Source organism: Wyeomyia smithii, chromosome 3 (assembly GCF_029784165.1).
Source record: "Wyeomyia smithii strain HCP4-BCI-WySm-NY-G18 chromosome 3, ASM2978416v1, whole genome shotgun sequence".
In the NCBI taxonomy this organism is placed as follows: domain Eukaryota; kingdom Metazoa; phylum Arthropoda; class Insecta; order Diptera; family Culicidae; genus Wyeomyia; species Wyeomyia smithii.
In genome coordinates, this window is record NC_073696.1 from 211,099,378 (window position 1) to 211,122,243 (window position 22,866).

General features: G+C 40.3%; 1 protein-coding gene across 2 annotated transcripts; it reads left to right on the top strand.

Moving 5' to 3' along the window:
- The first annotated feature begins 4,854 nt into the window (after nucleotides 1-4,854).
- Nucleotides 4,855-22,041, top strand: LOC129730699 (5-aminolevulinate synthase, erythroid-specific, mitochondrial). 2 transcript variants are annotated; one of them, XM_055690232.1, is made up of 3 exons: nucleotides 4,855-5,015; nucleotides 19,643-21,289; nucleotides 21,355-22,041. In XM_055690232.1, the coding sequence occupies exons 2-3, from the start codon at nucleotides 19,697-19,699 to the stop codon at nucleotides 21,478-21,480; spliced, it is 1,719 nt and encodes a 572-aa protein (XP_055546207.1). In that variant the 5' UTR covers nucleotides 4,855-5,015; nucleotides 19,643-19,696; the 3' UTR covers nucleotides 21,481-22,041. The 2 variants fall into 2 exon arrangements, with proteins under 2 accessions (XP_055546207.1, XP_055546206.1); XM_055690231.1 differs by lacking the exon at nucleotides 4,855-5,015 and adding an exon at nucleotides 17,754-18,387.
- The last annotated feature ends 825 nt before the right edge of the window (nucleotides 22,042-22,866 follow it).

A 22,866-nucleotide genomic window follows, 5' to 3' on the forward strand; every position in this document is an offset into this window, starting at 1 on the left:
GGGTGTCAGGTTTCGAGATACAAGATAGCAATTTTGTGCTTCCATGTTCTAGAGAAGGTCTTGCAAGCCGATTCTTGGTTGATTTCAATGTATAAAAAAAATTCAATGTATAAAAAATGTATAACGATCCCGGTGGCAATTTTTTTCAACAAGTATTCCGGCAGATTTTCGTCTATCCGAAATTATTAATTCACCTCCATTGCATTCCTGTCGGCAGGTATGGCGACGTTGGTAACAGAGTCTGTTGCACGCAGATAAATTCCGGGCTGTAACTTCTCACCCCGTTGAGGTATGCGAAATACTTATTTAAGCAGATTAGTTACTGCTACCGGGTCTCTTGTTACGGATTCTTCGTGCTGTCTGGCCATGCCTCTGGCTTCTCATTTCCCATTTATGGCGTTGACATTGGACCATAAGTCGCTTGCGCTTTATGTAGAATTGACAGACGCTTTATGGCCCGGAGCGGTTTACGTCGGGCTTTGACCGTGGCTGCAGTTTCAGATGTCCTGGTTACCTGGCTTTACCTGCTTTCTCATCTCTATTTTGGTCGAAGGATTTCCCTGGTGCCATCTGATTGCTGCTGTTTGATAGACGGTCCAATTGGCGTCTTTGTAAAGCCATCTTGGCCTGCGAATGATGTTGATGAGAGCTTGATCTACATATCTGGATTTCGATCTGGTGGTGACCGCTTCGCCTGCTACTGATCTTCGTCGGCAGTGCAGAGAAGACTAGTTCTTGCAAACGAATTAAGACTCGCTTATTCGTCTCATTGTTGGACATCATGTGTCGGGGGTTGCAAAAAATATTATATTTGTCCCAACTAAAAAATAAACGCATACCAGTCCCATAATGGATATTATAGAAAATAACGATTGTATTCAAAGTGTGAATGCCTTTTCCCTCAACACTTTATTTTTGTTTGTTAATGTTAACCCTCTAGTACCCAAGTTAATTTTTAAACGGACTTCAAAAAAATCCCTACGAATATTTATAAACATTTTTCAAGTATTGATTGAAGCTTTTTAAAGGTGTGACTGAAGATAGTCTAAAGGCGGCACTGGGCACTAGAGGGTGAAGTAAAATTATACGATAAATAAATTAAAAGCTGAGAGAGAGGCGCCAGCTCAATGACAGTTCAATTTTGTTTCCGTCTACTTCGTTTTCGTTTTTGTGCTAGAAAAACATGTCACAATAGTTTCAATCAAGTCAGCATGCGCATCTGTCTCTCGTTCTGATGATGATATTATTTAAAAATATGTTCAAACTTGAGATGATTGTCATATCGGTTGAATATTATAATATATTTTTGATGTAGCTAAAGTAGATTCATGAATTCATTTTCTATCCGTGCAATTAAGAATTAGTAGTTCTGATAATCTTCTGTGAATTAAGGTAAGGTTGCAATGGGATTTGTCTGCATTTTTTTCATCGACATTTGATTGATCCTTTATTTTTAACGCGGTGGATAGAATTCAGTAACGTGGGAGGCGGTTGGAAACGGACAGATGCATTGGAGGAATGCAACGCATGTTAACCAGCTCAAAATAATAACCAATCCAGTCGATGCACAAAGGAATAACTCGAGTGAAAACCTGGCCAGAATTATTTTCGCTGCTATTTAGCAATATTTTGGGAAATATTTAAGTGAGAAGTGGAAGTGGCTGGTTCGAGTATTATATCAAAAAGTAACTCTAAATATCACACACACAACTTAATGTTTACATTTACATAGCATATGTGTCTTCATTAATGTTAGTAAGCAGATGAAGTAATACGCTCGAATGATTTGTTTTCGCAAAAAGGGCAGCGAAACAAATTGAAGAATTTGCCAGAAAAATGATGTAGCAAAATATCTTCATTTAGACCTACCAATTTGATGCTCACAAATTCTATGATGCCTCGTGGAACCTACGTAGGTTGGAAAAAGCCTTTTGTACGGAGTGTTATTTACCTGGATTATTGATTCTGTGCATCAAGTTATTTTTAAGTTAACTTAAATCAGTTGAAATTCATTCACTAAACTAATCTCATTTCATCTTTGTTGAGCTGAAACACTGTTTCAAGCGTGAGACAGGCACCCATCAGGGTACCCATCAGGTTTTTTTTAATTTCCCGTGTACGCGTGAACACTCAACGTCAAAACTCGTCATAAACAACATTTTTCAAACGGGTCGCAAATGCCAATTCGGACGTTACCGGATGAGATATTTGCTAGGATGTGTTCGTGATGTTATGAACTTCCATTCCTCCGATGATTATATGATCGGATTCCACGAGATTTGATAACTTTTTTTATATTGAAAATGCTCGGAAATACGTAAAAATCACTAATTTCTAAAACTTCTTAAGAGTAGCTATAATTTTGAAATTATGGAATTTCTATCAACCGGTTTATTAGCATTGAACATAAGGAACTCATTTACTGCAAAATATTGATCAATTCCGGACTACTTCGTGATAAGGGCGAATCTTTGCTTGTTTTCTTATCTAGTTTCGCCCTAATCACGAAGTAGTCCGGAATTGTCATTTTTTTGATGCCTGGCACAACTTGTTACTATAAATGGTTCGATTGGTTCGATTTTTGTCAATGTTTACAGCGTTCCCAGCATATGATAATACCGTTCAACGTTCATCGAGTGATGGCATTTTGTGGAGCATTTATTTAAGTTGCAGGAAAAAATATAGCGGCACCAAAAAGCGACAAAAAACTTTTTTCTTATTTTGGCCAGCTTTTGTTCTAGGTACTCCTCTGTGTGATGTATCGCTTCCGCGCAATGCTTTTCAGGCAAATAAATGTTACGAATTTTAAAAAATTTCAATTTCACAGTGACAAGCACCAGCAATGTGTTATTGTTTTTGGGTGGTTGATGCAAGTGCTTTTAAGCAGTGGCTTCAAGGTGGAAATAAAAGTTTAGTCAGATTGTTTCCGATATCAACTGTGTCATCATTGCCTAGTGAGATCCCACCTATAGGAGTTTTACATCTATACTGTGGGTGTCATTATTATTAGCCCAAAGTAAGAGCTTATTCCAATTTCTACATCATGTTAGGAGATGGTCATATATTATTTTACTAAAGAAAACTCCAACATATTTTACAATATATGTGAAGAGATTACACCTTCACCGTCATATTCAAATAATAAATGGGAATACAGTAAATATTGATTACATAGTGAAAGTTAATATTCACTTGTAAATTAAAAACAAACTATACATTATTTTGATTCTAAATTTATGGTTGAGCGGCGTTGGTTAAAATATTGATATGCAGGCTTTTGATAAAGTGAGAGCTTTCGTTTTTTACGACTTAAATCACCAAAACAAAAAAATTTAGCACATTTACAACTAAATTAGACTGGAAACAAACCAAGGCGAAAAATAGAACATAAATAATTTATGTTTCAGAAATATTTATTTCAAAATTTTCCATCGACTACGATACTCTCCATATTTCATTTCATCAGGCCTACTGATTCCCAATGACATTTCTTGTCTGGTTCACGATGACATTCGTGAGCATAAAAACAAAGCCAGCTGGCGCCTCTCTTTCAGATTGAAAGTGAATAAAAATAGCCGGATCAAACCGAGACAATCTTCAACGGAGCATCGGCACACGCGTTTTTTTATGGAACAAAATTTATGGAACAAAAGTATCAAAATTTATGGAACAAAAGTATCAAAAACATTAAAATCCATCAATCTGAGAAGAAAACATATAAATATTGGAAGCGGAAGCGGTTTTCTGATTTTTATATATTAGCAGAAAGAGTGCAATTTTCTGAGCAAAACGTGTTTTTAAAAACGTTTATCGTTGTCCTTCGATTTTTAAATAAAGAATAAAAAACTGCTCGAAATGCCTTAAATGACAGTTCTCCCAGATACGGTACATGGGTGAACTGTCATTTAAGACATTTCGAGCAGTTTTTTCATTATTCATTTAATCATCGAAGGAAAACGAAAAACATTTTTCAAAAATCATGTTTCGCTCAGAAAACGCGGCTTTTTCAAATGATATATAGAAAACTGAAATGGCATTAGAACCCAATTAAACATTTCGATTCTTCGAACGCTGTTTTCTCCGTTCCATGATTTCGCAGATGGGACTGATATGCGTTTACGGCAAAGTAGATAATGTAAATGAATTTATCTTTTTTTTTTTGTTAATCCTCTGGCAACAAATCTAATGATTTAAAACAACTAATTTCGTGCATACCTATTTGAAAATTTCTTGAGATAATTTCTAAGGAAATCATAATGTTTGCATCAGCACCAGCTACGTGTCGCACGAAGCTTTTATTTATCTATATCCCCGATGATGATGATACAGCGCCATCTGAATGTCATATGGTACGAGTGAAGTCAAAGAGTATCGAATGAATTGAAAGTATGCAACAAGTGTAACAAAAACTAAGAATAGTCATAGAAAGTGTGGCAATATTAGAAAGATATAGTTACTGCACTTTTATTAACGGAAATCGGGCCTTTTAGAATTTTTCAAATAATTTTGAATAACAATTTTTTGAAGCGCAAGCGTGCTTTACGACGTTGTGTCGAGATAAGCATTTGACAACCGCTTGACAACATACCTACAGCCGAAGGAATGATTTGAAACATAACCCAACCCGAAGGTTTCGTTTTCGCTTCGTGCGTTTACCGTACGATTATATATACCGGACAACATTTTTTTTTTTGCGATGAAGGTTTACTATGCGATTTGGTAAACTATTTTTCAAGCGTTTACAATAAAACAAACCGCGATAAGAGTAATTTGTAGATCAAACTCATACACAGCATAATTCATTCCACTACCGTAAACATACGAAGTGCTCATGTGTTCGCCGTCGTCTGACAGCTGAGCGTGTCAGTTTTTAGCTTGTAAAGACATTATTCGTAACCTATTCGTGCCATCGAGTGCATACAGTTTATTCGTACAGCGAACTTTAACTTTTTTCGTGATTTCCCATTAGCAAAAAGTGAAACCACACCTGCTGGACAGAATTCGTTGCTGGAAAGGTAAGTTTTATCCGTGATTATAGAATAAACTGTGATTCTAGATTTAAATTCTAAGGGTAGAGCTTGTAGCTAAGTGAGAGCTAATTGTTATGCAACTGTGCCCACATATTGGTGTTAATCGATAGCCAGCTAATGGTTTGAAGTAGTTTTGGCACAAAATTATTTGATTGAATTAATTGAATAACATATTTTATTTAAATGCTATTCTAAAAATTAGAACAGTTAAAGGCATTTTTTGTAACTTAGATTGCGTAACCTAAAGGTGTCCCTTCGATAGGGCAATAATCCTTTTTCTCTAAACTATACGATAATTGACCTGGAAGTCAAGTAACATCAAGGTGAGATCTTCGAAAGTATGGACCGTGCTTTTTGCTGTCGATTTCAATGGAATTTCGTCAGACATTTATTAAGTGAAGGGTAATCTTCGTATCCATTTATTACTCGATAAACCATTAATGTATGTGTGTAGACTTAGCACTTTCCGCCTGCCTGTACGATCGTCCCACCTATGTCACAACAGTTCAGTTGGTAACTCCGGGGATAAACCGCTTTTATCCAGTTCTTTTGTGCGAAAACGATGAAAACCGGTATTCGGGTGATGTTTTTTGAATGATTGCTCGTCATGATCTACATCATTTGCAAGTATTGGCGACTCTGATGTTGATCGAAACGATTTACAATTCGTCTTTTTGTTAAAACTAGAGCACAGTAAATTGGAAAGTTTGTATAGTGCACCTCAGACGAGACGAGAGTCTCGTCTATAAATAATTCGAAATGAAACCATTAAATTACATAAGGATAGATATCACCGTTTTCTTAGTAGCGATAATTTTTTGACAACTCATAAAAGTTCAATAGAACCACAACCAGATAATCTGGAATGACATTTAGGGATTTTTTTTCCACAAAGCATTAATTTAACATGGCACAAGTAATTCAATGCTTGACGGAGTCAATTAATTTCTATTTCTACTGTCTAAGGCATCTTGAATAATATGGGCATAGTTTTTGCCCTCTCTGTTTAATGTAAACAGACTTCGAAACATATGTTCTATATGTTATTTTCATCAGGGTTTTTTATTGGTTGGGCGATAGAAATCTATTCTTGTTCCATACATTAGTCATGGTCAAATAAATGTGACACTCCGGAAGAGCAAAAGCGCCACCCATCGAAACAACTTGGTTGTTTAGAAAAAGTTTCCATATAATGCAGTTCGATTTCCAAATACGCTTTTTATCTTCCATTTGATTAAATAATTTGTATTTCAATCGATAAGAAACAATTAAGCATGTCGCCTCCGGAAATGTTTCCATCCAATTGTTGTTTGTCAATATGATGATCCTGCTATTTGGAACAAAACAACAGGTCGTTGTTTTGCTGTGTCGTATCACCTGCGTTGTAATATACCAAAAAAAAATCTACAACGTCCATCAAGAAATTACGCTTTGTTTAACAAATTGTTATGATATAAAATCATTTCAGCAGTAATTCTTTATTTTAATTTTAAAACTTTTTTTTTGTAATGTAAATATCCGAATTCATAAGCCACACAAGATCTGTCCAAAAATATTTCAAGATGTCCCAGTTACCAGATTTTGCAAGATAATTTATTTGTCTTTTTGACTACCGGCTCTCGTTGCAATGAAACATCGCTTTTTTCATCATCGTGAGACAGCAAAACGATTGAAAAATATGTGAGGGTAATCGGAATATGTACCTCACCACTAGAATGATAAGTGTTCGCTGTATTGTGTGATAGCCATATGTGGTTAAGCAGCACACACAAAAATGCGGCTTTTAATATTGATAAGTAAGTCAACGTGATGTGATAAGCAAATTCGGAAACAGAAAGGTTACGTTTGAATGTAACCATCGTTTCGCATACGTGCTTCACATTAAATTAGGATTATCACCAATCACTTGAATTAGTAACAACTAACAGATGATTTTTAATGGATTGCTGTCTACAATGTGGACGGAATAAGCTTCACAGCAACAGAGCTAGGGTAACCGGTTTCTTAAACCTGGTGAAAACACAAACATCATCAATAACCTTCAATATCAAACTCAAAAAAAAAGTAGGAGGTTGTATCCAAGACACGACCGCATAAATGACGTAGAACTACGTACACTATTAACAAATGCATTGAGGGTTTCATTACCCTAGTAACACAACTGGATTTATCAAAGTTCCATAGCGCTTTTTTGCTGTATTGAGCGCTATAAAACTTTGATAAAACCAATATTTTTACTTGGGTAATGAGTTATAATGTCTACTAATGAAGGGTTGTGAATTTCGTTAACCGGACTCACCAGTTAGCAGAACGTGCCGAGTTAAAAACCATACACAGCACACACACAAATCATACCATATCATAGACACAAACACATCATACCATATCATACAGACACTTACACATCATACCATATCATACAGACACACACACATCATATCATATCATACACACACACATCACACCATATCATCATACCATATACATACACATCATACCATATCATACACACATCATACCATATCATACACACACGGCAAGCAAGAAACCAATCAGAGGACGCCTTGACAATTTCCAATAGTGCAATAGTTCGTGAATTTAAACAACATTTTTCTGCATTTGGGCAGATGCGTGTATAATTTTCCAATCGATTGCTGCAAGGATTAAGAAAATCGGTTGAAAACCAAACGACCTATAAGCATTTGAAAAGGGACAAATTTCGTCCCAGTTTTTCAGTTTGCATCCCTGTGCAGTATGCTAAAGTATAACGTAGTTCTACGTCAAAAAGGCATTTTGCTGTTCAAAATTGGATTTAGTGATGACGATCTTTATGCTGCCCCAACAATGGGGGAATAATGGCAGTCTGGCGAGGCACGCTGAGAAGAACCGCGCTGCTACAGAGACATGGTAACCAACCACAGCGCAAGTGATTTATTTAATTTGAAGGCAGCCACAGGCGCAACCCGCTGTTACTTCTGAGCGCTGTATCTGCTTCTACTGCTGTCAACAGCTAGTTTTCCCAGAAACACTTTTATAGCCGAAGGGTGCTACGTAATAGGCCACGCCTTTCTGTTCAGTTGTCTGATTGTCTAATATTCTTTAGACGAATTATTCCACAATTCGCATTCGATATTTGTTTCCAGCGAACAAACACCGATGGTGCTCTCACACACGCAACGGTTTTAACCCGTATTTTATTGCGGTTTGTAACATCAAGCGATTTCGTTTGCTCGTTGCATCATGTTGCAACTTGGCAGCTGGGAGACGACGAAATTCTGTTAATGCTGATTGATTGAATCGACTGCATATTCGAATTAACCGCCTTTGTGAATGCGTTCTAACAGGGCAGTTTGTTATTCAAAATCGGTTATGTTGATCGCAGTCTTTGTGTTGTCCCAACAGTGGGGGTATTAACTAAATAAACCAGAACAGAATTTGATTGCTAGGATCCCGCGAAGAATGTTTGCTTGTGTTGATGCTAGGAAATTGTCACCCTTCAATTACTTGTTTATTTGCCTTGAAAAAAGGCATTTTGCTGTTCAAAATCGGTTTCTGATCGCAACCTTTGTGCTGCCCCAACAGTGGGGGAGTTAAGATACACGGACAACATGCACTGTGGAAGCTATTTCACCTTCTGTAAATTAGACGGCCGCGACAGATGTAACTGCTAGAATCCGCACAGAATGCTTGCTAACGTTGTCAAAAATTATTAACTTTCAATGACTTGTTTATTTGCCTTGAAAAAAGGCATTTTGCTGTTCAAAATTGGATTTGGATGACGATCTTCATGCTGCCCCAACACGGGGGAATAATTGCAGTCTGGCGACACACGCTGAGAAGAACCGCGCTGCTCCTGAGACGTGGTGACCAACCACAGGGCTAGTGCTGCTGCTAAGGAAGGACGACTGCTGTTGACAACTTGTCGCTGTCCAGAACTATTATGAGCGGCTTCGGCTGAAACAGGCTCTTATATAGGCCAAATAGCATGTTTTCAATTGCAAGGTATATGATTCTGTCGACCGTGCTTGGGAAGCAATCATATAACGACCAATCAGAGGACGTAATTTTCGTTTAAACAAGGCTTGACAATTATCAATAGTACAATAGTTTGCATAATCAATCAACAATTTTCTACATTTGGGTGGATGCGTGTATAATTTTCCAAACAATTGCTGCAAAAATGAAGGAAATCTGTTGAAAACAAACCGATTTATAAGCATTTAAAAAGGGACATATTTCGTCCCCTTTTCGTTAATAGTTTTCCTATTTACATCCCTATGTGGTAGGCTAAAAAAAACGTAGTTCTACGTCAAAAACAAGTCTCATGACACAGCATTTTATCCGGAACGATCTAAACAAATAGGATGCTGCGAGATATGGCGGTTACTTTTAAAAAGACACTTTTTCAGAACAACGTTATAGTCGAGCACACTCGTATCTACCTTAGATCGCGATAACTGTTATGAAATCATCACTCCTTATACAGTTGCAATCATACATTTCCAGAGAGAATTAGGCATCACAACACTTCAGTTCCAATTGAGCACTAGAGCTGTGAACTACAAACCAATTTCCGAACCGGAGAAGAGCTTTTCCATAGAAATCAACTAACGAAATTAAAGTGTCCAATAGAAATTTGCTTGCGCTTGTAGGAAGAGTGTGTGAATTAAGTGAGCCAATTAAATTACAAGTAAGTAAAGCGGTACGAATTTCCCCTAACAGATAATTTCAGTGAATTAATGATTATTCTGGTAAAGAGCCTCTGCTACCAAGGTTCCTTAAATGTGAATTCTAGTGTTGAAATGTTCGCCAATACATACAAAGGATTGATCCCAATCCGACTTTCCAAGATTTAGTGTCTTACTTTGAAGTGATTGGAAAAACAGTTTTTTATTCTTTAAAATATCTAGGTAGCCACAATTTGCCATAGTTATGTAAAGGTTTCGATAATTCCTAGCTAAGTTTCCAATATTGAGAATGCCTCCGATAACACGTGCACCTGCAATTCGACTTTCCTTCACATAGAAAAACATCAACCATCGACACAAAAGGATTTCTCAGTCTAACTTCGGAGGTTATATGCCGGCTAGACAAGAAGGATAAATCAAACAACTAGTACTTGGCCTACAGCAACTGAAGCCGCTCTTGTATGGTGGCCCAAGTTACACTCAACATCTTCTCAAGTGACTACAGTCTCTTGCTGAGTAGAAATTAAGATCAACGTCACCATTCCATGACATTTGGTCGAGACAGACCGCACGGCGATGTGAAACAATAACGGACCTGATGGGGGAAAAGAAGCCCTAGTTTTATGGGGAAAAATTATCAACTGTGTTTTAGAAGCTCAAACTTTTTTTCTAAACTTTTCTGCAATCGACTGCATATGACACGAAGACTTTTTTCCTTCTACGGAAATACTTATGTCATCGCAGAACAATAACTTTGTGCATCCTTGAGGCAAATCAGAAAAATCTGAAGTGTATATGTTGTACAGGACTGGACCCAAGACTGAACCTTGAGGCACACCTGCTCTGACAAGAAATCTATCAGATTTTGAATTCTGATAGACAACCTGCAGAGTAAGATCAGTAAGATAATTTTTTAAAATTTTGATTAGGAAAATTTAAAAATTAAAACTTTGCAATTTCTCAATTAAACCTTTATGCCAAACACTGTCGAATGCTTTTTCTATGTTCTATGTTTTGAATATGGTTTCAATTTTTCAACTTTAGTCTCAAAATTTAAATTTCTCAGGAGAGTAAATCTATGTTTAATCTTTTTCTGTAAATCTTTATAAATAATTTTAAAAGCTGTGTCACGAAAACGCTGATATTGACGTCTGCGAACATTTTTCAAACGAATTAGAAGTTGAAGATTTTCGTCAATTATTGCTGTATCAAATTTCACTTGAGCCTTTGAAACAGAATAATTCCTGGCATCAATAATTGCACATTTCAATGCTTCCAAAGCGAAATCAATATTCACTTCACTTTGCAAATCTAGCTCATTATTGAAATTATTTTCAATATGGTTTTATATCTTTCCCAATTAGTCTTGTGATAGTTAAAAACAGAGCTTATAGGGTTTAAAATTGATTCTGTGATATGGAAAAAGTTATTGGAAGATGGTCAGAATCAAAGTCAGCATGTGTGATCAATTCACTACATACATGACTTTGATCTGTTAGCACCAAATCAATTGTTAATGGAGCGGGGGCCTAGTGGGGTTGGTAACGTCTCCGCCAACCACGCTCGACGCCTGGGTTCGAATCCCACCGCCGACATAGGTGTCGATGGTTGTGAGGTGGCGTGATCCACTCACAACCAACCCAACTGGTCTAGATTCAATCCTAGCCGACACCGGGAGATTTTCTGAGGCGAAAAATCTCTGGGATCACGCCTTCCATCGCATGAGGAAGTGAAGCCGTTGGCGCCGGTCCGTTAATAAACGGGTCGTGAGTTAGGGTCCTGGGTGTAGAGTCGCCTCCCTGGGCGTCGATGATTGGCCACAACAGTGGCGGAACTAGACCGACGGAAAATAAACGAGAATAAAAAAAAATGTTAATGGATTTCTTACAGAAGAAAAGCATGTAGGACTATTCGGAGACAAAATATAATAGTATCCTGAAGAACAATCATTGAATAAAATTTTGCCATTGGAATTACTTTAGGAATTATTCCATGATCGATGTTTAGCGTTAAAATCGCCGATTATAAAAAAATTTTGAACGATTTCTGGTAAGTTTTCTTAAATCACCTTTAAAATAATTTTTCTGCTCGCGTGTGCATTGGAATGGTAAATATGCTGCGGCAATAAATAAAATCCCAAGTTCAGTTTGAACTTCAATTCCCAAAATTTCAATAACTTTCGTCTCAAGATGGGGAAGAGCACGATGTTTGATTCGGCGATGAATAACAATTGCAACTCCACCGCCGGAACCCTGAATCCTATCATATGGGGCCGTTCAATAATTACGTAAGCATATTTTTCCACTTTTTCGACCCCCCCTCCCCTCATTGTAAGACATCGTAAGATTTTTTGATCCTTCCATCCAGCTATCCTTCCAGCTTTGGCCACTTTCTGAATACTGGGTTCACCGTAGAGGCGCGCAAGCTCGTGGTTCATCCTACGCCTCCACACTCCGTTCTCCTGCACACCGCCAAAGATGGTTCTTAGCACCCGACGTTCAAAAACTCCGAGTGCTCGCAAGTCCTCCTCGAGCATTGTCCACGTCTCATGCCCGTAGAGAACGACCGGTCTTTTTAGCGTTTTGTACAGGATACACTTAGTGCGAAGACTCAGATTTTGCGACCGTAATTTTTTATGGAGCCCATAGTAGGCACGACTTCCACTGATAATACGTCTTCTTATCTCCCGGCTGGTATCGTTGTTCTCAGTTACCAGAGAGCCGAGGTACACAAACTCGTCGTCCACCTCGATCTCATCCCCGTCGATTGTTACCGTATTGCCTAGGCGTGCCCTGTCGTGCTCGGACCCACCTGCAAGCATATACTTAGTTTTAGACGTATTAATCTTCAGTCCGATCCTATCTGCTTCACGTTTCAGTCGGGTATACTGGTCTGCCACCGTCTCAACTTTTCTGCCGACAATATCCACGACATCCGCAAAGCAAATAGATTGACCTGATCTGTTGAAAATCGTGCCCCGCATGTCAAACCCCGCTCGTCTCATAATACCCTCTAGCGCGACGTTAAACAATAAGCAGGAGAGACCATCACCTTGTCGGAGCCCCCTGTGAGACTCGAATGGGTCCGATGTTCCACCCGAAATTCTCACACAACACTTCACATCCTCCATCGTTGCCTTAATCAGTCTTGTCAGCTTCCCCGGGAAGCCGTTTTCGTCGAGAATTTTTCATAGCTCTTGTCGGTTTATTGTATCGTATGCGGCTTTGAAATCGACGAAAAGATGGTGTGTAGGGACTCTTAACTCACGGCACTTTTGGAGGATCTGCCGCAGTGTAAAGATTTGGTCAGTCGTAGACCGTCCTTCCATGAAGCCGGCCTGGTAGCTTCCTACAAACCTGCTGGCTAATGGTGACAGGCGTTGGAAGACGACCTGGGAAAACACTTTGTAGGCGGCATTCAGGACTGTGATCGCTCGATAGTTCTCGCAGTCTTCTCCGCTCCTGTTGTGGTCTGCTGCTTGCACGCCATTCAGGTGTTCATCGTAGTGCTGCTTCCACCTTTCGATCACCTCATGATCATCCGTCAAAATGCCTCCATTCTTATCCCTACACATTTCGGCTCGTGGAACAAAGCCTCTGCGGGATGCGTTGAGTTTTTGGTAGAACTTTCGTGTTTCGTGTGTGCGGTCTAGCTGCTCGAGTTCTTCACATTCCTTCTCTTCCTGGCGACGCTTTTTTTCCTTGAAGAGTTGGACTTGCTGCCTCCGTTTCAGCCTATATCGCTCCACATTCTGACGGGTGGCTCTACGCAGCATTGTTGCCCGCGCTGCGTTCTTCTCGTCCAAAATCTGCCGACATTCTTCGTCAAACCACTCGTTACGTCGATTCGGTTGCACGTGTCCCAGGACTTCCACCGCAGCACTGCTGATAGCTGTTTTCACGGCATTCCAGCGATCCCCTAGAGGGGCTTCTTCAAGCTCTCCCTCTCCTAGCAGTGCAGCTTCGAACGATGATGCGTACTGTGTTGCGATGTCGTGTTACTTCAGTCGCGCGAGATTATACCGTGGCGGGCGACGGTACCGTATGTTATTCACAGCGGATAGTTTTTGGCGTATCTTAACCAGCACTAGATAGTGATCCGAATCGATGTTAGCGCCTCGATGTGATCTGACATCGATAATGTCCGAGAAGTGCCGACCATCTATCAAAATGTGGTCGATTTGTGTTTCTGTTCTATTCAGTGATCTCCAGGTGAGTCTATGGTGGAGGCTATGCTGGAAGAAGGTGCTACGTATGGCCATGTCCTTGGAGGTGGCAAAGTCGATTAGTCTGAGGCTATTTTCATTCGTCAGCTGGTGTGCACTGAATCGTCCAATTACCGGTCTGTACTCCTCCTTCTGGCCAACCTGAGCGTTGTAATTCCCGATGATGATCTTGTCATCATGTTTTGGGCAGCGGTCATATTCACTCTCCAACTGCGCGTAGAATTCGTCCTTGTCGTCATCGGTACTTCCGAGGTGTGGGCTATGCACGTTGATAATACTAATGTTGAAGAAACGGCCTTTGATCCTCAACCTGCACATTCTAGAGCTGATTGGCCACCACCCGATTACCCGATTCTGCATCTCTCCCATCACTATAAAAGCTGTTCCCAGCTCATGTGTGCTTCCACAACTCTGGTAGATGGTGTGACCATCCCTGTACGTACGCACCATCGTCCCCTTCCAGCATACCTCCTGCAGCGCTACGATGTTGAACTTGCGGGTCTTCAATTCCTCGGAAAGCACGCGGGTACTTCCTAGGAAGTTTAGAGATCGGCAGTTCCATGTTCCGAGAATCAAATCGTTAGTCCGTTTTCGTTGCCTAGGTCCTAGCCGATTGTTCCGGTCCGTACTTAACGTTATTGCGTTCGTTGCTGTTGTTTTTTAATGATGCGGGCTTGCAAGGCCAGCGACCAACCCCACTATGTCGCAGGAGGGCCATCGTAGTGCCATTGTTTAGAGTCCCGGGCACTACCAGGACTTGAGAAGGACACTGCGTTACTTAGAACGCTTCTGTTTGTGTCGATCCCAGAAAACTCCCTTCCGAGGAAGAAAGCCCCGCCCCCTGTCAGCATGCGACCAGCAGTCCCACCAGGGTTGGTTATCCGATCTTTCCACTGGTTACTCGCACATCAGTTGGTACCACGAGAAGGTAGGGGTACGGTAGCTGGAAGGCTGAGGTTCACTAGTGGAAACTGTTATGCGCCTTTGGTCCAGTCATTAACCAACAAGTTTCATAACTAATAACTTCCATTTCACCAGCTTCTTGCTCAGGCAAAATATCAAAAGGATTTTCACTGCAGACTCTTGAATTGTCCGAGAGAGAATGCTCTCGCTTCCTCCTCGTAGTGATGCGTGGTTTCTTTTTTCGCCCTGTCATTTCAGGAAACGAAAAAAGTTAAAACAAATGTTAAATTGAAAAGTAGGTAGTCTTGACAAAGACTGATGCGAAATAAGTTTCAGGTAGTCTCTAAAAGACGCACTGACAAAACACAAACTTTGGAGCTATAGGCAGTCAAAGACCAGTCCACAAGCAACCGAAAACACGTCTGATCTGTAGTACAGTTCAAGACGCACTGGGATTGAAGATTTGTTATTTCTCGTTTTGCGCTGCACTCTGATTGTTGAAACTTATTTGCGTTGTATAATGTTTGTTTCACTCCTGTTCAGTATGTGCAAACTGAAATTGAAATATTCAATATAAGTAGGGTAAAAGCACCGGTTTTGGTCATAGTAAGTTATTAATGAAAGATATTTGGCCTTCTTCCTTCGTTCGAAGAATATGTAATTGAATCAGTTCAACGTTGAAATCGGATGAACTCGCCTATATTTAACTGAAATCGGATGAACTCGCCTATATTAAACTTCTCTAGGCTCTTATTTTGGCCATAGCATTTCTAAATTGGCCACTTGGGGGTCCTATTTTGGCCAATTCGCGAATAAGTTGAATTCACACGAATTTATTTCATAATTTGACTTTACCATGTAGATGTATTTCATCAGCAGAAAATCCTCGTTATTTTCCTAACTAAACTAATATACATTGTATAACAACACTATTGCTCGCTTGTTCGGTCCTCATTGGAATTCTATTTCACTGTCTGGATTCCTCACTACAATAATGCAATCCACCGCATTGAAAGCATCCAGCGCCGATTCGTACGTTACGATCTTTGAATGCTTCCCTGGCGGAAACCCATGCGTAACACCCGATACGAGGATCGCTGCCAGCTTCCCCAGCTCGATACTCTTCAGCTTCGCCCAGAAACAGCGCGCGCCATGGTAGTCTCGGATGTTTTGACTTCACGGATTGATTGCCCGGCCATTCTTCGCCTAATCAACCTTAACGCGCCATCCAAAACTCTGCGGAGGTCATCTACGTTGCAACTGCCTTTTCGTCGCACCAACTACAGTGCAAACAGTGCCATCATTGGTCTTCAACGTGCCTTCAACCGTGTGTCATCAGTCATGTGCTTTGGACTTTCATTTATCGCATTATATCAAATAGCGGTGCTGTAGTAATACAATCTTTCTTATCCAAAAGCAGTTTTGTGTTTTCACGAAACTCATGCGATATCGTATGACAGCCCGAAAAACTCCGTACTTTTTATGTTTTGCATCAATGTTTATACGTTACCATGGTTTTGTTTACATATGGCCAATATCAGGATTATGAATTATGAATTGCTTTGATACGTGGCCAAGAATGGATCATTGATCGTTTTTGGAAGCTTTCGTTGTTTTTGATATTGCAGAGAAAAATCATACCATAATGCCTATTTTTTTATCCATGTGCTGTAGTAAGTTGTGCCTGATGCTGGTAACAAAATTTGTCATAGAAATGGACAAACTTAAACTAGGTTATGCTCTATCAAAATTAGCTTGAAAATGACCTAAACGTTAGACTGTACAGTAAACCTGGGGAGTATAATTAGTTCCTTTATTAAAAGTAAAATACGCATATTTGTTAGCTATAGTGATTGATATATTTGTCGAAAAATATCAGTAGTTTCAATGGGAGACTTCGAAATAAGAGTAATTTAATATCCTTCTTCACAATTATCCCAAAACTGGTGTTATAGCCAAAACCGGTGCTTTTACCCTAATGTAACAAACAACCAAATGTAGTTCTACGTCAACCTTGCGGCCGTGGCTTTGCATACAACCCTTGTAATTTTACGATATATTATTTTAAAGTGCATGCATTTGCTGCTGCATTTAACCACAGGTACTTGGAAACATATTATGGAATGATATTGGTAATGGCGAAATGCGGTTTGGTTAAAGAAAAATATAAGGTGCCAAAGCACCATTTTTGACATTTTGCAAATTTATAAGTCCAGGTTTTTAATCGTAGTCCTACGTCAATATACGGTCGTGTCTAGACCATACAGACACGAAACACTTCTTTTGGATACGAAAACCAGAACTTAGTCTAAGCAAATGGAATGAGGCAACTCAATTTTTATCCCCAAGCATTCATCGATTAATAGTCTATCATCTCTCGTTTGAATATACTGAACGATTCTAACTAGCACGCAGAGGCTGCTATAAGCGGCACACTAATTAATAGACTATAATTTACAGGTTAGGCTAGACACGAACGCATCACAACTTATAGATAGACACACGAACCGTTTTTTTTCTCGAAACAAGCAAACAACGCGTTAACATTAAGGTGAAACCTCATTGAATCCAAAAATGGCCGACTTCGAGTCACCACTTCGAACTTTCAAAAGCACAAGACTCGGAAATACTCATTGCGTTCCCTATGAAAATTCTATTTTATGTTTGCTTCACCAGAGCAAACATAAAAAAGCATTTTCACAGGGAACCCAATAACTATTTCCGAGTCTTGTGCTTTCGAAAATTCGAAGTGGTGGCTCGAAGTCGGCCATTTTTGGATTCAATGTAGTTTCACCTTAAGTTTCCAGCAATTGTAAACGAAACTAATTAACCTTCTCTATTTATCTTTGTTTGTGGAAACATACGATCAAACGTCCTTTCCGTCATGCAACAACAGCTGCAGCTCTCTTTAGGCAGTGTCATGTAGCTGAGCGCGTTTTAAGCACGTGTAGTTCATCAGAACAGAAAAAAAAATCGAGAAGATATCCACTACTATTTCATTCGAAGAAAACAAGCACAATTTTTGCAAGTCAACATGCACGTGCACTACCATATATAATCGATCGATTACGCTGAAAGTGTCAATATTCGAGTTACCTCGGTTCAGGGTTTTATAGTGCGCCAATACTGTACCCAGCACCCCTTCACTACTATTGCCAAACGTTAAGTAACCGCCTTGGTGAAGTGGTGGTGTGATACAATTCCGTTGAACTAGTTTTATCTGCTGGCTGACAAATCTCAGAGAAGACCTTTGACCACAGCTTGGTCTGAATAGTCAACCTTCAGCCAACCTGGTGCCAGTGTGGTAGCGATCAGTACTCAGTCTCGATCGTGTGGTGCAAAACGTACAATTTTTTCGGGGAGTAATTTCGTCCGCTGCAAAAACAGAACCTAACCAGTGTGTGAAGGAATGTTCCATCGGAAGGATCCTGGCCAGTGAAGTTTTTATGCGTTATTCGCTCGGGAAGAGATAAATCATTCAACGCGTTGCGAAAAGTTTCCGTTGAGCAGCCATTCAGCAGCCGTTGACGTAATGAATAAGGTGAAAATAAAACTCGTTTGATGTTGGTTGATTGCATATGCAAGTAGTTTTCTGGAAGATTGTATTTGCAGCGTCGCGGAAATTAGCGCAACAGTCTTTTTCCTTTCACGACGTGCGACAAACTATCGTATATTCACTTATTAGCAATGCAGAATAATTTGATTTAGTCGATTGTGCGATCAACAGCGGCGGCACAACGACGACAAATCGAACTTTTTCATGTGAGGCCAGAGGCGATATGCCCTTGCACCTCTCGCTAATTTGAATGCCACTTGATAAAAAAAGCGAGAGGAACTTGTGGCTTCAACTGTTTTGTATATATGTCTTCAATTGCACTCACAATAGAACTGTCGAAACTGAGAAAACATCCTAAAATTAGTTTTTGTTGAAGTACTCTGCACCAGATGATCAAAATTCAAGCGTTTGTAACCTTGCGTTGTCAGTGTGTTATTGTGCAAACCTCGTGATAAATAATGTACATAATTATATCAAATATTGCCTCTTGTAAGCATTTCAGGTAAGACTCGCAACGCTGTGTCGCATAATACATAATAGATTCACTTTCGAAAACTGTGTATCTGTCTGTATTGAACGTGTTTGAACTACTTTTTATTAATTGGCACCAATGATAAATTCGTAATTCGAAATTCTTTATTATGTATTACATGACCTTACTAAAGCGTTTAAATGATTCTTTTCTCCAGCAAAGCATAGGAGCGAACTTTCGGAAAGATACGGTTACGCGAGCCAAATGATGTTGGTTGGATGCATGTCCATACCGACGCAGATCGTTATCTATCATGCCTCGTATTCTCCATCTTCTATTTGACTAGAATACTTCCTTCTTGTACGTATGCTATTGCTTTTGCAAAAATGCATTAGCAAAAAAAATTGTTCAAGGTTTGCAATTTAGATCTGGAAAAAGATATTTCACTCATTTGATAAAAATTTTAGGATGTCCGGATAGAATAAAATCTGGGACTTTTTTATGTCTAATCCAATACTGAAAAGGATTTTCGGTAGTGTATTCAAATGGCGAAGTCGTATTCAAAAATTGATTTTGAGAGCAAATGTCATTTTAAAAGATCAAACTCAATTCTTACCACAAAAGATCAAAATGATGGTCACAGTGGTCCAAATCTTACAAGAAAAACCTAATTCTTAATTTAATGAGTCTAATAATATTCGATATTTATTTTTTTTTGTCCTCTTTTTAACAAACTTTATTCTTCTCTCACATTCCCTTCACTTGCAGCTAGTAAACTCTGCCACTTCAACTTTGTTCCGATCGGTAAGCAGCATTAAGAAAATGCCTTGCCCATTCCTGACCCGTCTGAGCACCAGCTATGTGCGCAACTATGGCCCCGCCCTGTTGAAGGCCTACGGTTCCCAGTGCCCGGTCGTTACGCGTACGATTTCGACCCTCCAGGGAAACATGCCGACTGGTAGCGGCCCGGTAGGTGCTGAGCCCGCCGTTGGTACGGCTACGGCCTTGAAGGAGCCGGTAGCAACTCCCAAGCTGGAGGTTAAGCAGCAAAATCGCGCCCTTAGCTCGCTGCAGCAGCCCAAGGAGAAGGAGGAAGGCAAGAAGTGTCCGTTCCTGAGCTCGGCCGCGCCGCATGTCAAGGAACTTGGAGAGGAAAGCGTGGATATGCCTGCTAGTCGGCCGTTCCCGTACGAGGAATTTTTCCATGATCAAATCATGCGTAAGAAGAAGGACCATTCGTATCGCGTTTTCAAAAAAGTAAATCGTTTGGCGGAGGAAGGAAAGTTCCCGCAAGCGTTGGAATACTCATGGGGTAAGCGTCCGATTACGGTCTGGTGCTCAAACGACTATCTCGGCATGTCCTGTCATCCGGAGGTGAAGAAGGCCGTTTCTCAAGCGTTGGAAACGTACGGAGCCGGTGCTGGTGGAACGCGTAACATTTCCGGCAACTCTTTGAATCACGAGAACCTGGAAAAACGTTTAGCTGAGCTTCACCAAAAAGAGGGGGCTCTTTTATTCACCTCGTGTTTCGTTGCGAACGATTCTACGCTTTTCACTCTAGCTAAAGCTTTACCGGGATGTCATATCTTTTCGGATGCCGGAAACCACGCTTCGATGATACAAGGTATTCGAAACAGTGGAGTGCCCAAGCATATTTTCCGTCACAATGATCCTGCTCATTTACGGGAATTACTTTCGAAGGTGGATACGTCGTTGCCTAAAATTGTTGCATTTGAAACTGTTCACTCTATGACGGGAGCTATCTGCCCACTAGAAGAACTGTGCGATGTTGCTCATGAGTATGGAGCTTTGACGTTCGTAGACGAAGTTCATGCTGTCGGGTTATATGGTGAACACGGAGCGGGTGTGGGTGAGAGAGAAGGAGTACTCCATAAAATGGACATGATTTCGGGGACGCTTGGTAAAGCGTTTGGAAATGTGGGTGGTTACGTTGCCAGTACCTCGCGTTTGATAGATATGGTCCGTTCGTACGCCGCTGGATTCATATTTACGACCTCGCTGCCCCCGACGGTGTTATGCGGTGCGCTCAAAGCCATCAACATTTTGGCCTCCGACGTGGGACGTCAACTGCGTGCCCAGCACCAAGAAAATGTACGATATCTTCGCACAAAGCTACGGGAGGAAGGGTTCCCGGTGGAACACACTCCCAGTCATATCATTCCAGTAAAAATCGGAAACCCGGCGCAATGTACCGAGTTATCCGATTTAATGATCAAACGGTTTGGACACTACATCCAAGCCATCAATTATCCGACGGTTGCACGTGGCGAAGAGAAACTTCGTTTGGCGCCGACACCACACCATACCAGGGAGATGATGGATATTTTAGTACGTGATTTGAAGATAGTCTGGATAGATTTAGGACTACCCTTGAATGGACCACCATGCACTGCGGTAAGTGAAACTTTTCACAGTGTGACCACTTCTTTTTCTCAACAAATTCCTTTATCTACTTGCAGGAGTGCACTTTTTGCCGCAAGCCACTGTTGTTCGATCGCTTCGAGTCCCGCACTAAATCGAGCTGCGCTGCTGAAATCAATTGCCAGATACCAAACTGCCCGCAAATTGCCGCCATCGCTAATTAAGCGCCGATGGTGTTTCAGCGAGGCTTTTTATCTCTAGCACTTGGCTACAACGTTTAATTTTTCATGTCTACTATCCGGTGCTCCACTACCACTAGGAGTGCCGCAAATCATGACGGTGATTGGTGTTCAACTATAGAAATCGATGTTCAACAGCAGCATATCGCAGCCACATAATATTTGTACCGTGTCCACAATAAATCCAAAAATCTCTTATTTCCACCTGGTGTTCAAATAATCGTTTGATCCAGATTTACATTTATCGTTCAGTATATTAGTTTTACACCCCTTGTGATACTATGTTGATGTACTTAGGTGTCTATGTTATTTGTTGCCTAGATGTATCTAAACTTTCTAATGAGAAAGCAGAATCGAAAAAAAAATCTGATCGAAATCAATATTCCAAGTATTCATTCAAAAACACACGTACTACCGTTATTTTGTCGACAGTCTTGATTAATGAATGTGCAGTAAAAGAACTAAAAAATGTGTTTGTCGATATGTTGTTGACAATATTTGAGGCAAATGGGTGCTATGGAAAAATATATATGTGTTGCAATCGTATCCTGCGAAGTTTGTTTATACCGAAAATAGCTTAGAAGCGCTTCTCAGTCAATCGTTTATCTTAACAACTATCAACTATATCCGCAGTTTTGCCGTTATTGATGTCGGATAATAAACTGCCAAAATTATTACTTAATCATAGATATTGAAACAAATAACCCTCGAACCTATCGCGCTTTATCCACTTTGGTAGCAGAAACTTGGTCTCCGGCGTATTTTCCTTCAATCCAACCTTTTCTGCTTCACGTTTCATCTTGGTGTACTGTTCAGTAACTGCCTGGAACGTCCTTCCGACAAGGTCCACGTCGTCAGCGAAGCAGATGAACTGACTGAATCTAATGAAAATCGTGCCCCGCATGGATGGATACCGCACCCGAAATTTTCACACAGCACTGAACACCATTCATCGTAGCCTCAATCAGTTGTTAGTTTCGCCGGGAAGCCATTTTCGTCCATAACTTTCCATAGCTCTACACGGTCGATAGTTTCGTAAGCGGCCTTAAAACCGATGAATAGGTGGTGGGTGCGTGGAGACCTGGTATTCGCGACACTTTTGGATGATCTGCCGCAATGTAAAAACTTGGTCCGGTGTCCATCGCCCATTCATAAAACTAGCTTGACAACTTCCCACAAACCTTCGTGGCGAAAGATGATCTGGGAAAGCGCGTTGAAGGCTTCGTTGAGAATCATGATCACTCGGTAGTTCTCTCATTCCAACTTGTCACCCTTCTTGTATATTGGGCATATTACTTCCTCCTTCCACTCCTTCAGTTGCTGTTCTGTATTTCAGATCCTGACTATCAGCTGATGCAGACAGAAAGCCAA